The sequence below is a fragment of the Gossypium hirsutum genome, chromosome A05, assembly GCF_007990345.1.
Source record: "Gossypium hirsutum isolate 1008001.06 chromosome A05, Gossypium_hirsutum_v2.1, whole genome shotgun sequence".
Classification (NCBI taxonomy): Eukaryota; Viridiplantae; Streptophyta; class Magnoliopsida; order Malvales; family Malvaceae; genus Gossypium; species Gossypium hirsutum.
Window position 1 is genome coordinate 1,349,998 of NC_053428.1, and position 15,373 is coordinate 1,365,370.

The 15,373-nt window shown below is 33.0% G+C and overlaps 2 protein-coding genes across 2 annotated transcripts; both read right to left on the reverse strand.

Moving 5' to 3' along the window:
• Nucleotides 1–339: 339 nt before the first annotated feature.
• LOC107907314 (uncharacterized) lies at nucleotides 340–6,909 on the reverse strand. The gene is made up of 9 exons (XM_016834650.2): nucleotides 3,119–6,909; nucleotides 2,835–3,019; nucleotides 2,615–2,686; nucleotides 2,384–2,536; nucleotides 2,114–2,277; nucleotides 1,873–2,020; nucleotides 1,182–1,304; nucleotides 1,010–1,097; nucleotides 340–918 (listed from the first exon to the last, which is right to left on the reverse strand). Exons 1-9 carry the CDS (start codon nucleotides 6,210–6,212, stop codon nucleotides 740–742), a joined length of 4,206 nt encoding a protein of 1,401 aa, XP_016690139.2. The 5' UTR covers nucleotides 6,213–6,909; the 3' UTR covers nucleotides 340–739.
• A 5,462-nt stretch (nucleotides 6,910–12,371) lies between these two features.
• LOC107958694 (mitochondrial amidoxime reducing component 2) lies at nucleotides 12,372–15,283 on the reverse strand. Its single transcript, XM_016894529.2, has 8 exons — nucleotides 14,954–15,283; nucleotides 14,276–14,425; nucleotides 13,832–14,008; nucleotides 13,613–13,701; nucleotides 13,425–13,489; nucleotides 13,111–13,213; nucleotides 12,747–12,857; nucleotides 12,372–12,649 (listed from the first exon to the last, which is right to left on the reverse strand). The coding sequence occupies exons 1-8, from the start codon at nucleotides 15,075–15,077 to the stop codon at nucleotides 12,524–12,526; spliced, it is 945 nt and encodes a 314-aa protein (XP_016750018.1). The 5' UTR covers nucleotides 15,078–15,283; the 3' UTR covers nucleotides 12,372–12,523.
• Between the last annotated feature and the right edge of the window lie 90 nt (nucleotides 15,284–15,373).

The following is a 15,373-nucleotide window of genomic DNA, read 5'->3' on the forward strand; positions in this document are numbered from 1 at the left end:
AGCCTAGTTGTACTTTTTTTTCACTTTGGCACATGAATTTAACAATTAATCCATCCTTAAACTTAAAAAATATAAAAGTTGTATAATATGACATTTCGATAATACGGTATAATCTTAAATATTGACATAATTCAAGTTAAGGGACAAAAAAGTTTCTATTTGCCAAGTTCAAAGATTGAAGGGAAAAAAATATACAAATATCTAAGTGAATCTAACTGCAAAATTTAAGGACAAAATTATATTATCCCCATACATTACAAATAAATTCTTATGCCAGAAACATTTTAATTTAATTAAACAATAATGACTTATTTAAGAAAATATGAAAACTTAAAAAAGTAATATAAATGAACGAATTAGCAATAGGAAGCAAAAAAAACAACTCAACCCTGTTAGGTTGAAAGTTGACAAAAACAATAGTATGATTTTAACAAAATTGCCCGACGAATACAAGTTGCATATAAACACCAACTTCAATCAGACGGAAACGTCTAATGTCGACACGATCAAGCAAATATAATTTCTATATATGTAAAAAGAAAAAGAAAAAGAAAACATAGTTCCCTTCCTTTCCTTGTGCTGTCTACATTCATGCCAAGGAGCAGCACATTTACGAACACCATATTATTCCTCCTCCAACTGCCATGCAAAATGCAAAGGAAACAAGAGATGCCAACAATAACCAGATTGTCCAAAATCATTTTGAAAATTGAGGGTTGAGTTTTCTGCTTTCTTTATTTTATGGGATTTGCCCCTTTGGTTGAATTTTTGCTGCCATTGACCGTAACTCATTTGCTATCTCGGTGAAACTCGGTCTCTCTGGTAGCTCGGATGACCAGCATCTCTCCATTAATGATCTCCATTCTGGGTCACAGCCTTCTGGAACCGGTGGTCGTAGTGTATTACTTACGATACCACCTGAAATGAATTCATTTCCATGCTCAGAAGCTCGAAATGAAAAGGTTCAAATAATTGAATTCACAATTACATTTATATATAATGAAATTACCAATAATAGCCCCGTAATGCAAGTCTGCATATGGTTCTTCTCCAGTGAGAAGCTCCCACATAACAATACCGAATGAGAAGACATCAACCTAGATTAGAGGGAATAACAATGATTATATACGAAATAAAATGGTAGAGGGCACTAAACTCTGAAGAATGTGCAAATTACAAACCTTCTCCGAGACAAGACTGCTACTGCCGTTCAGAAGCTCTGGTGCCATCCATGGAAGGGTTCCACGGACACCACCTGAGATAAGGGTTTGACATTTCACCTTAGATAGGCCCAAATCTCCAACCTGGTGCCAAAAAAACAGTTGTGAATGAAATTGAAATAATTATTAAAACCAATAAGCAAATCGAAGAGAACTTTTAGGTATTAAGTAAAGAGAAACAATCTATGACAGTAACCTATTAAAGTGTGGTGTGTCATGCAATTACCCATTAGTCAGCATCAGCCTGAGCTAGCTACTGTTCTCAACAGTTGATCAAACAGACAAATAATATACCACAAAACATAATTTTAGTTTAAGACAGTCAAGGTCTGCAACTTGAGATTAAATGGGATGTGCATGTAAGTACTCTTTGCACGATTGAAGGTTAATAATTCCATAACAATAACTTTAAATGCACTTCCTTATTCATATAAAGAGCTCAGGAATACCAAACATTCCCTGCAAAAACCTCAAGCCAATTATGCCAACAAGAAGTACTCAAAGAAAGCATACTTGTCCAATTAATATCCAATATGAATCTCTAGAAATGACCATTTCATCTTGGATGTTTGGAATAAATAATCAAAAGCTTTGCCACCAAAGAGCTGGCACCAGAATGGATTGCAAGCAAAACTCAGGCCTAAGCACTAACCTTGCATATTGGACGGTGAGGATCTCGAAGATTGACAAGTAAATTGTCACTCTTCAAATCAAAGTGCACTATATTCTTTCCATGCAGATACTCCATTCCAAAGGCAACATCCATGGCGATCAGAAGTCGCTTACGCTTATCAAGATTCCTGGCAATAGCAAGTCATCCAATATTATTTATAACCAGAAAAATTATAGGAAAGGTTATACAGTATAGCAAACAAAACAAAAACTTTTAGTACTTCTCATTCTTCTGTAAAGCAGTTCTTAAGGAACCATTAACCATATATTCAGTCACTGTTGCCACAGAGCCACCAGGACCATCGAGAACAACACCATAGAATGCCACAACATTGGGATGATGCAAGTCAGCAAGCTTAATTGCCTCATTCCAGAAATCATCAATCTAGTCAAATGAATTCACGACAGTACAAGCTGTTAGCAAGTGAAATTACAAAGTGGAACTACTATGGAGAAATAAGGAATTGCAAAGAGAAAATAAAGAGCCAAACCATGCGCTCTTGTTCAGAAGGTTTCCCCGCAAAACATCTATCATTGATCCGTTTGATTGCAACATCAGTACCTCGCCACTTCCCATGATAAACAGTACCGAAGGTGCCAGAACCTAGTTCTCGCAGCTCTTCAAGGTCAATGTTTTTTATAATCTGAAAATGAATATAATTAAGTTATGAGCAAAAGGAGTTAACAAAAAAACAAACATCACATGAAAGCAATGATTCAACCTGCAAGCAACCGATGCCATCTGAAACTCGAAAGCCAAAATTTGTTCTGTCCGGTTGTTTGGTCTTGATTTCCTGAGTTAAGAAAAAAAAAACAAAAGATGTTCAATGAATAAATCTGCAGAAGGCAGCCACAATTTTTTTTAGAGAAGGAAATGGAGAAAAGGGGAGGGGGGGCGGTGAGGACAATGGGCCTACAGATAGAGAATGAAGAGATGCACACCTCAAACTTAGCTTTATGTTGCATTTCCATGTTTCTAGTTGAACCATCTATCTCTTGATTGCCCTCAAAACCAGATGCATCAGTTGCTGCTGGTATGTCAGGAGTGGAAGGGGTAGATGACTGGAAAACAGAAGCAGCTACTCCCTCAGCTACAGCTTGTAATTCTTTCTTGATGAGTTCCTCAGCTGAGCCATTTGCAGTGAAGGCAACAAGAAGAAACATTTAGTCCATGCATAAAGTGATAAATGCCAATGTTTGTTGCAAACAGAAATCAAATACCTCACCTTTTGTGGACTGTTTTTGGTCTGAAATGAAATCCTTGTTTAAATGGTTTAATGGCTGGTAAACATCATCTTCCAATTGGGCTTTAGATTCCCCACTAATCACTGCCTGGTTCTCTCCAAAAGGGTCTCTGGTAGGTAACCCTTCTCTCTGTGTTTGAATTTTGTTAGGTCTAGGAGGAGGAAATTGAGCATCTTGCCGTAAATTCCAAGGATCTTGATTGCTAAAGAGTGAATCTGAGGAATCCAAGACATCACCACCTCTATTAGATGGTGAAAAAGAAGATCGGGTATTAGCATTCAAAGGAGCAGCTTCAGTGTCATTTAGTACAATCTTCTGCTGAGTCCATGAAACGTCATCCAATTTATGTGCCGATTGAAGACCAGAAAATGGAGGGTTCCCATATTGAACTTCAAGGGAATCCAAGTTTTGAGCTCCAACTTTGGGTTGTGAATGTGTCACTACATTATCCAAAATAACCATCTCACTGGAGTCTATTGGTTTGTTAAAGATATTATCCAAAGGCAACTCTCTCCCTGCTATTTGTGGAGATCTCTCATCCAAGACATCTTTTCTGGTTTTGTAAACAGGTGAATTACCCTGCTCATTGCTTATCCGAAGAGCATCCATCATCCCATTAATTGGGATCAGACGGTTAGGGTCTACAATATCCATTTTGGAGACAGCAGGAATATTGCCATGATATTCTCTGGAGGCTTCAGGCACTTGCTGTTCAGAAGCTTGAATGCCAATTGCCCCAGGTTGTGGAACATCCTGTTTAAGCTGGTATTGAGTCGGCAAAACATACTGTGATTGTAATTCACCTGCCATACCCATTAAACCCTGACTTGCTGGAATTCTAGGATGATCGGAATTATCAGTTCTACATTCATTTTGTGCATCAAGACCTTGAGAGAATCCAACTGCCTCTGAATGAAGTCCTCCAACTTGATGATCAACATGACCAAGCTGTCGAAACCCAGCTCCTTGTTCAGCAATGCCATCCCCTAATGCTCCAGATACCACAACCCTGTTTACTGGTGAAATTTTCATACCATCTTCAGGACGCAGACTATGATAAGTTGAATTCGTATTAACCAGAAGTGTTCCACTGCTATTTCTTGTATCCTTTACCAAAGGATCAGAATGTGCATGAGGCAATGCCTTCTGACACATACAGCAGTCTTCAAGCCTTGAGATCTTCTCAGGAGTACTTGCTTGGTGCTGAGGCAAGGATCCATCTGACAAGAGAACATGCTCAGTTTGTGGAATACGATGCCAGGCATAACCTCCTCCAACCATTGCAGATGGAATCTGGGCTTGATAAACATTCTGGTTCCGTTCAACAGGAAGCTGAACTATCTTTGTACCAAAAGCACTTTCACCAGGATGACTCTCCAATGGAATTTGTTTGGGTTGCAACAGTGGCTGAACCACTGCTGGTCTAATACCAGCAAGGGAAGCGGAGGGAGTCATTGTCATGTGCAAAGCAGGAATGAACTGATGAGCGGTAGCATTATCACGAAAATACTGTTGGTTGAATACAGAATCAGTATTGCCCACCAACTGGGGGCTTGAGTACCCCATTTGAGGTGCAAGATGCACATAATCAGAACGGTTCATAACATCATGGCGAGGATCAATAAATGTAGATGCATAGTGTAGCGGTGAATCATATCTCACTTGCTGCGGTGCCGAAGTGAGGGGCATCGACCTCTCTAACTCAACCTCAGGTTGAGAAGACAATGTTTGTGGAGGAGCAGATTTAACCACTGGAATTCCTAAATGAACAGCAGAAGCATCTGGATAAGCAGCAACAGGATTAGGATCCGGAGCAGTCATTTTTGGACCAGTATCATGAGAAGGAGCTGAATTCCCTCCTGGTGACAAGATGTTTGAAGGTGGCGGCCCCCCAGCATCAACCTGACCAGCACCAATGCTATCAACAGCCTCAGTCCCACTAACATCAGAATTCCGTGTTGAAGCAAGACTTGCCATGCTCTCCTTCCGTGTGAAACCACAAGAAGCTCCTTCCACAATTCCATTCACTGCCTCAACATATTTCTGCCCACTGTCATTTAAATCCCCAAATTGAACCAAACCAGAAGGATCGAGCTCCGAAGCCGAAAACAAAAATACCCTTAATTTAGCTGAACCATCTGAAGACCTTTCAACCACTTTGTCATACTCATCCATCATATTATCAAGATCATCCAAGGAAGAAATGGACACCAATGCATCAAGATCCTCATCAGGAAGCTGGTACTTAATAACCACAGGTTGCCCATAAGCATCCACCATTTTTTGCACAAATTCATTAAAACTCACATCTCTCCGAAGACTAATAATCCTTGTCTGCCCCCCAACATATCGCAACACCCCATCACTAGGTCTAGGCAATATCTTTCCCCCAAAACTACACAAAATCTTAACCTTTTTTCCTGACACCGAATCACCCCCACCCTCATCACTCACCTGATCAGCCCCACTGCCATTGCTTCTAAGTCCTAAATTTGGTTTATAAGTAAACCCACCTGACAATTCATTATTCAACTGATCAATCGCATTACCACTACCCCTGTTTCCAATATTTGAACTCTGTCCAAAACCTGTTGACGCAATATCATTACTCGCCTGATCACTCCCATTCCCACTATTTCTATTGCCCAAACAAGGACTACAACCATGCCCAGCTACCACATCATTACTGACCTGATCCACAGCATTACCAACTACCATATTGCTCAAATTGGGATTATAACTAAACCCAACAACCGGGTTTATACTTGGACGCCCCACTGGCACAGGCACATGCATAGGCATGGGCATGGGAGGCCTCCATGCAGGGGCACCCGGTGCCAGGGGCACTGCATTTGCATACCCTAAACCTACAAAACCAGCATTAGCCATAGTTGCTGGATAAAAAACAGGCATGGTACCAGGACTTCCAGGCTCCCGAGATGGGTTGGGAAAGAACCCTTCAATATTTCTACCACTGACATTACTAGTAGCTGCAATGCGGGGCTCTTCAGTTACAGTTCTAGCTACATTCAATGGTCTTAGATCTTTTGGTATTGCGTTGTGATCAAATGCCATAATCTAGAACACAGGATTCAGCTAAATGGGATATAAGCTTAGATTAGTGCAAATCAAGGGCGGAAGAGATAAACGTAGGGTTTTGGTTTCTGGGTTTTGTTTATTTCCTTAAAAACATACTAGAATTCACATAAAATCTCTGAGAAACAGCAATAAAACCTCTTTTTACAAAAAAAAAAGGGTATTTTCTAAAAGCAAAAAACAGAGCTAAAAAAAAGAAGAAAATATTTAAAAAAAATGAAGACTAATAAGTACCAGATTCAAGGGTGAGAGAGAGAGAGAGAGAGAGTTATGGGAGTAGAAGAGACAGAGAAACTGGGTCGGCGGTGGTGCTGGGCCGCCTTTGATTCAGGGCATTTTCAGCGCTTTCGATTAATCGGTTAACTCTCCTTTTGTCTCTCAGCTTCCTATCTACCCCTCTCTCTCTCAGGAAATCCAGTCTTCTGGGTTTTATTTTGTTTTGAAAAGAAAATTCACCGCGGGCCTTTGTTGTTGTTTTTTCCCTTTTCTGGGGGTTTTGATTTTCTCGAGAAAACCAAGGGGATTGAAACTGACTGGCAGTGACCTATTCTTTCTTTTTTTTCCCCTTCAAGTTGCGAGGGGTAACGAAAGAGAGAAAACAGAGATTAGGGGTGACGGCACGTGGATTGTTTCATGCAAATTTTCGGTCAAAATCGTAGGATGATTTTGATTTATGAGAATAAAAGATAGTGACAAGTTCAATTTCTATATTCTAGATTTTAGTGGTGGGTTCTGCCTCTGGATCCATTTTCTTTTCTCTTATTTTTTTAATTTAAACATGGTTGATTTTTTTTTATATTAAAAATAATTACATCAATCATCTAAATATATTTCCATTTAAAATTTTAACAAATTTAAGTATAGTTTATACATAATTTATATATTACAAATTTTCAATTTAAAATATTAAAATCTTAATTTTATAGTTAAATTATAATTTTATTAACTAAGATTTTATTTTTTAAGTTATTAATTAAGTCTTTAACTAATAAAGAGTAATTATTAATTTTTTTTATTAGATATCTCTTTGATACAATTCAAATCGTATAATCTCTATCTCTATCTTAATATTATATAAATAAATTATTAACTAAAATATCTCAATTCTCTAGAAAAAAATGTTAATTCTTAAATATAAATGAGTATTAATTATTAAATATTAAATATTGTATTAAATAAATTTATCAGATTTTCTTATGATATCCAATTTTACAAATAAATATAAATATATATTTTTTGATATGATCATAAAACATTATCCTCAAATCTTTGAAAATTCCACCCAACCCTCGCATGCAACCTAGGCTAAAATCTATACATATTATTACGTGGCAAATTCATACTATTAACTACTTTTCTTTTCATTTTTTTGGATTAAAAATGTTTGATGACTATTTCTATTTCACTAATAAAATATAATCAAAGCTAAGGATTTAATTCAAATTTCTTCATCCAAATACTTTTTAATTTCAAATTTTAAATTTAATCTTGTCTTCTATGTCCAAGAAAAAGAGAATAATATATTTTATTACTTACAAAAAGAATTTTCAATTTGCTTTTTAATTTCTAAATATGTTTTTTTTATTCTTAAAACATTTAACCAAAAAATATAAAAATTAAATGATAGAAAGACCAATGGACCACAGAGGTTCAATGCGAATAAATATAAAATTGGCTTTAATTATATATTCTGTAATACATAATTGATTATTGACATTTACATTATAAGTAAAATAAAAATTGTTAATTTTAAATTTTAAATTTGAATTTTTGATATGTTTTAAACTGTTGAGTTATTTTGTGGAATAAATTTAATCCTATATATATTTATATTTAAATCATATATAATATTAATCCACTAGACAGACCAAGCGAGATGTTGGGGGGTGCAACAACAATTCCAGCTTTTCAGTTGTTTATTTTCATTTGACTAAAGCCATTAATTATGGAATTGGCTGTGGTTATTATTTTATATGTACTTCGGGGAACAGTTTTTTATTTTTTTTTTATTTTTTTGAGGAAAATGGTGGACAGTTTGTTAGTTGAAGCTCTTTTCTGTATTACTTCTTGGAGTTATTTTATATAATTAATAATAAAAATTTTAATTTTACAAATAAATTAGAGAATATCACGTATTCTTTTCATGTTTAGGATCATTTCTATTAATTATTTCTTAAACTTTTTAATCAATTTTAATTAATTAATTAGCAATAAAATAACAATTATAAGTAAAAAAAAAATGTAACGAAAAAGTACTGCAGCACATGCATTTTATTATTATTTAAATTTGAAGATTGAAAAAAAAAATCATACCCAAAAGGCTGTTTTCCGCGGGGAAACCGCGTCTTTGTTATTATCAAATAAAATTAAATAAAAAATAAAGATAAAAGACAAAGACGCGATAAAAATAATAATAACTACTCCTATATGCAAATCCACTTTGAATAAGATAAGGTTGCTCGACTTTATTGATGCAAAGTTTTCAAGTACACTCATCTTTTTGTCTTTCTTAGCATATAATTCAAAATATAAATTATATTTAATATATTTAAAAATATATAAATATTTCTCATTAATTATTAGACCATGAAATCATTAAAAATACAAGCTTTTATATATTTTTAAATTTTTAATTATATGAAAAAATAATTTAGTAAAACTCAATGTACAGTTAAAAGTGACGTGGGAATTGCAATTTCATGTTACACTTCAATGTTGATAATTAATAAGATAATAAAAATAATAGACTAAAGTTATAAAATAAAATAAAGTATGTAATAAACTAAAAAGTAATGAAAGAAAACTCAACCATGTGTAAGAGGATGATTAAAAATTAAAAAATAAAAAACAGAATAAATAAAGATATTATTACACGTAGAATGACAATACCTGAATTACTTTTTCATTACCGTGTTAATCTCGTCGATGAATAAATCATGAATAAATGGACCGAAAGCAATATTAGTTAGTAAACCTAATGATATTGATTGAGATCACATATAATACATGGTTTTTTTTTTATGTATTAGATATTAAATGTATGTAAAAGCTTGGTTTAGAATGTCTTTCACTAGTTTTGGTGTGACAGAAAGTGCTTCCTAAAAAATTCGCTAGAATCAATGAAAGATTTGAAACTTCACACGTTTATACTATCGTTTCGGTCTATCACACTGACACTGTGATATACATTGGTCTCATGTTTGTTTGCCCTACATTATCCAATTCTTACGTCACTTGAAGAACAAAGGATTTTTTGATTTGAATGATGAAATTTTGCTACCAGTCCTAATAAGAATAATGTTAGTTTAATGATGGAATTTTGCTACTAGTCCTAAATAAGAATTTTGTTTGTTAGTTTACTGTTAGTTAGTTAGCTAATATATCTCAGTTTTAACTAACTCCATGAAAGTTAAGCTATCTTGACTGTTTCTTTATCCATAAAAAAACTTTGATATAAGAAGAGGTTACAAATATTACAAATAAAAGGAGTACTTTTTTGTACAACTCTAATACAAAGCAGGCGCGTAGCTAATGGAAATTTTTTTATTTATGTTATTTAAAATTTTAAATTAATAAAAATAAAATTATATTTTGATCCTGTAAAAATGATAAAAAATTAATTTAATCTTTTAAAATTTATAAAGATAAATACTATTAAAATAGTAAATATTTTTACTAACGTAAAAGATATAATTTAATTTTGACTTTCCTAAAAAAAATTTCTAATTTCATCCTGATAGAAGATGAATACATTTATCAATAAGTCATAATTTAAATTTCAAAATAATCAAAATTTGTTATCATAAAAGTACAAACATTAAAATTAACTAAATTAGAATATAATAATTAAATACGTAGCAAAATTTGAATATGAAATCTATCCTCTACAACATTTGCTACGGTCTATTTTTTATTTTTACAATAAAACAAACATACATACTATTGGATGGAATGTTAAAAAATTTCAATCGATTGAATATTAATATTTTTTACAATTTAATTTTTTAAGTACGTTTGATAATCAATCATGAAACTACTAGATACAATTTTTTTCTAATAAGCGTAGAAAATGATAAGTAGGATTATTTTATTTTATTTACGATTATATTATCATTTTATCAAACAATTTACTTATATTTAATTTTAAATAAAATATTGAACATATTTTTTAACTTAAATTTAACATTTAATTTTTAAATAATTACTTTTTTTTTTAAATTTATCACACAAATTACAGAAAAAATATCAGATTGCATTGGTGAATGGAAACCAGAATCTAAATTGAATTAACAAATATAATGAAATTATTATATACAAATAAATTTAACAAAAATAAAACACAATAAATTCAACATAAGAAAACACAATAACCAATCAAAGGCCTAAGCACATTGCTTTTTTCCTTTTTGCGTGTAAGCCATGATTTCTCTTAAAGTAGCAGCCGAAGGAGATCGTGGCAACCTAGATGTAAAATTTCTGTTAGGAAACTCATCAATTTGACTGTCTTCACCTCCATTATCGAAATTCAAAGCATAACTCAACGGATTGTATCGAAAATCTATCGAGCGTCGTCTTCTGTGAACAAAATTATAATTATGGCTATGGCTATGACGGTGATTAGGAAAATCATGTCCAATGCGAGTAATCAAATTACGACATTTGTGTTTAAAAGTTTTAAGACTTGAAACGGGAGTTGAGTGAGGAGTAATTGGTACACTCGAGATTTGTTGATTGTGGTTATGGTGGTTGTGGTGACGGAGCCATTGAAGAGAAGATTTTAACTTTTGTTTTAAAGATGGATAAATTGATTCATTTTCATTGCTCATTATTTTATTTTATATTTTTTCACTTTTCTTACTATAAAAGAAAGAAAAACTTTCATTTATATATTTTTCAAAAATTGTGGAAATTGAAATAGTGTAGGGATAAGATAAAATTACCAAAAATTGTACGAATCCTACGTAAATAAAGGAACAATTAAGAGGTTATTATTAATGTTTTCTGTAATTTTAGGGGAAAATTCAGTGTAGATTAAAGATTTTACTGTTTTTATGATTTTGTAAATTTGTTGATTGCATGGATTTTTTCTGCTTATATTTCTTTATTTAAATATATTATATTTAGCTTGAAATTCGATTTCTATAACTAATATGATTTTGCAGTTAAATAATAAATATTTTTATTTTTCCATTTTAAGCACAATCATAAAAATAAAAATATATATAAAGAATAGTTTATTATTTAAATTAATAGTAAACTTTAAAAAGAAGTAATGAGAGATTTATTTAAAAAATAGAGATACTTTTAAGAGTAATTTAAATTATATTATTGATATTACATAGCAATTCTAAGTCTTTTTAAAATATTATTTATTAATATATATAAACTCGGATAAATAAATAAAATATCGAATGATAATATATAATTATCATTATTATTATTATTATCACAAATCTTCCGCTTTTTTTCTGTCAAGAAAAGCGATTACGTCTACCGGCTGCTGAAAACAGGCTTATCAAGCTGCAGTCTGACCAATAATTTAAATATAAATATTATTAATGATCATTTTTAATTAAAAAATTAATGATAATTTTTCAAGTCTAACTGAATGGCTATTCTGATATACAAAGAGATTATCGTATTACTAAGCATCTAAATCAACCCAAAATCAGTGTTGATAATGAAATTGGTTATTATAGAAATGGGATTAAAGTCAAGGATAAGATATGTATTTAAATTTAAATACAATAGTAACAATGAATTACGAAATAAAAATAATTAAATGTATATTTAATCAATAATTAAAATCTATTAAAATTATTTATATTAGATTATAATAATTAAAAAATTAAAAATTTATTTATACTAAAATAAATAATTAAAAATATAAATATATATAAAAAAAAGCTTTGGATTGAGTTCGAGTGAATTCGCTCGATCTTTTGATGGCAAATGTATCTTATTTTATTTAAATGTAATAAAAATATATATATTTTTAAACAGTAGATGTGGACAATCGGAATCGCATATTAATTTATATAATTTTATTTTATGGTTTAACATTAAATATATGTTGCATGTGGATGGCCTTTGCCTGGCTAGGAACCATTTTAAATAACTGGAAACCGACAAAATATATGGAATAAAAGCTTAGTAGTTCAAACTAGAAAGCCAAACTTGAAAATAAAATTTGTTCAAACTCAATTTATTTACAGCCATATTCGAAAACTTGATTTAAAGTCTCAGATAATGAGTTATGGCTCTTATTTATTTGAATACTGTTAAGGCATTCAAGCAACTGCTTCAGCAGCAGTGGAGACTTTCTGGAGGACAAATATAGGATCTCCCACTTTAACCAGCTTTGCCTTCCCTTCAGTCAAACTTTCCTTGCAAACCATGTTCTGCCCGAAATAGATCTGCAATATCATCAGAACGTATTCAAAACGGATCGTTTGCGGGTGAGAGGGCATTACAGCAAAAAAATGTTCCGAATTTTCATCTTAGTGGTCTTACCTTTCCTTGTTGTTTCTTGTCCGGTCGCAAGACCTTATCCGACCTGTATTTCATAAGAGTTTCATTCGGCTCTGGACCAGCAATTGCGGTGTCTTGATTGATTGTAGGCACCTGAATAATGCACCATCATCTTTTTAAAAATTAACATGCTTAAGCATATGATATATAGTTATTAATATCGTAAGATACTCGATATGTATAGTTGAATACGATTCCGATTCACAATCAAAATCACTAGGTATCTATATAGAGAACTGGTTTTTAGCATTGAATACCTTGAAATTCATTGCAATTGACAATATTCTTAAGATAAAAGTACTCCTCATAATATAAGCAGAAAATGCAGAAAGGGTAGCTTTTGTACCTTACAGCGGGAGCATAGCCTCACACCTTGAAATGAAAATTGGCTTATTTTAATCTCAGTCCATAGGTCTTCGGAGAACGGCTCACAGCCGTCAACAAGGATGCTACAATGAGAACAAAAAAATATGTAATAAAGTTGTAAATAATACAGAAAAAGAGTAAAGCAGAGGTGATTAAACTTAAACAAATACTTTCCATTGGAAATAACATGAGAGAATATTGAAATTTAGAGGATTAACTGGATCCTGATGAAAGGACATGCTAAATAAAAACCAAGAGATGTGGTATGAGCCTGAGAAAGGGGCGAAAAAGTACTTGGGTCTGAAACGGTTCATGGGTACAGGCTCCTTCAGAAGCTTGTTCAGTTCGTCCAAAGATCCCTGCAAGCATTTGTACTTATAACATCAAGTTTGAGCTTTGTTAATTTATATTGATATCATCATCATCATCATCATCATCATCAGTAGTTATGAAAAAAAAAAAACATTGTTTCCAAAACTAACCTGAGATGCTAACATGAAAGGGAACATGTCAGAAAACATTATGGAATACCCTTGAGCATACACAGGATCCACAGGCCTAGTTTCTGATGCTGCATTTATTAAATAATGTTGTAACCAAATTGTTAGCCATATAAATTTGAGACTTAAAAACTATCTTAATATGCAAAGCTATCACAACATGGCTGTAGCATTTATATAGTTAATTGAAATCAAACCAACCTGCATTAAAACGAACCATCCTACTGGGTTTCCCGAGATAATTTGTAAACCATTTTGAAGCCTCATCACCCTCATCTAATGCAGAGCCAGACCACTCCCAAACTGAAACACCATCAGACACTTTTGGTGGTTTGCAAAGAGAAATCTTGAGTAAATCCATTCCAGGTGCTTTTATTTCTGCGAATGAAAGCATATAATGGTCACGACTCATGAAAAATAAAAGGAAATCACAATTTGAATGCTTTAGACAATTTGCCTGCATATAACAAATAACCCATACTAAGATTTCTACTATTAGAGATTTGATAGTTTGTCTCATACAAATAATTTTGCCATGTAAAAACACACTATTCTGTTTAATATGAGCATTATTTAATGCAATAGCTGCAGTAACTAAGTTGTCTTAAAGAGTAATGAGGTACAGATAATGATGAGTTGGTTTACCCAAATAGGAGGTCTTGGTAGGTTCCCAGCCCTCTGAAAAGGCCTCAGCTGGCAGGTTCACCTCAACTAGAGCAAGCTTTGGTTCAACCCTTTGAGTATATGCCCTCCCTCTCTGATTCACAACAAGCCATTGCCGATCCCATCGAAACCCTGTACATGCATCAACAGAGGAACATAAGAAATAAATCAGCCATGCTTGCAAGTTAGCCATGGAGAATAAATTGAACAAATTGACAGATTGTTGAGGCAATTGGATACGCCAAATCAAGATAACTAAACTGTTTAAGAAAATCAAGAATAATTCCCAAAATTACATAATAAAAAAAAGTGATCCAAGATAACAAGCACTGTAGCTATCACTTAATCATAGTTATTGTTTCTAATGTTATTTGGGTTAAGCTAATGAACCAGTGATAAGATAGAAAATTATGGCTGGGAGTGAGGTTAAAAATTTTGGGAATAGCACAAAAAAAAAAGCAATAAAAAATAAAAAGTAAAACCAAATTTTCCTTGTAAGTATTAAAGCTGGAGTTGCAGAGAAATACATTAAGACAGTGTTAGCAGATGAAGTGCAGGTGAAAACACCATAATATAAGAACAAGGCTAATAATTGATAAATATAAAGAACAGAAATAACCCACAGCGGGGACCTTGAAGAGATGGAAAAAAAAGGAGTACCAGTAGGAGTGAGGGGTGCATGTGGAACTGAAATTCCACGGCATGATTTTACGGGATAGATAAAGATTGATGATATCTTAGCATCAGCAACAGCAGCAGCAGATGATGCATCAGTCTTCTCCATGCCTCCTTCTTCTTTCGGACAAAGAGATAATCCTGAGTTTCCAAGCAAAGACAGGTAGTCTGTATGTTTAAGTCTTCTTCTTAAAAACCGCTGTCTTTGAAGCCGATTCCCTATCAAACCACATGAATTTCATTTCTTTTACATGGAAACTTTCAAACTGAATTTGGATTTTTGCACAATGGGATCAGACCGGTGGACCGCCCTCTATACAAAGTGGCCCTCCCTCCAGGCCCACAACCTTTTCTAACATACGTTACTATTTTCTTTTTCCTTTTTCGGTTACAATTTCCAAAAGG

Coding starts and splice junctions, on each gene's coding strand:
- LOC107907314 (XM_016834650.2), bottom strand. CDS start 6,212: ATGGCATTTGATCACAACGCAATACCAAAAGATCTAAGACCATTGAAT. Junction 2,278..2,383: donor CTTCTGAACAAGAGCGCATG/GTTTGGCTCTTT, acceptor TCATTTGACTAG/ATTGATGATTTCTGGAATGA. Junction 1,098..1,181: donor GCAGTCTTGTCTCGGAGAAG/GTTTGTAATTTG, acceptor CCTCTAATCTAG/GTTGATGTCTTCTCATTCGG.
- LOC107958694 (XM_016894529.2), bottom strand. CDS start 15,077: ATGGAGAAGACTGATGCATCATCTGCTGCTGCTGTTGCTGATGCTAAG. Junction 13,214..13,424: donor ATGAACCGTTTCAGACCCAA/GTACTTTTTCGC, acceptor TTCTCATTGTAG/CATCCTTGTTGACGGCTGTG. Junction 12,858..13,110: donor GGCTATGCTCCCGCTGTAAG/GTACAAAAGCTA, acceptor TGCATTATTCAG/GTGCCTACAATCAATCAAGA.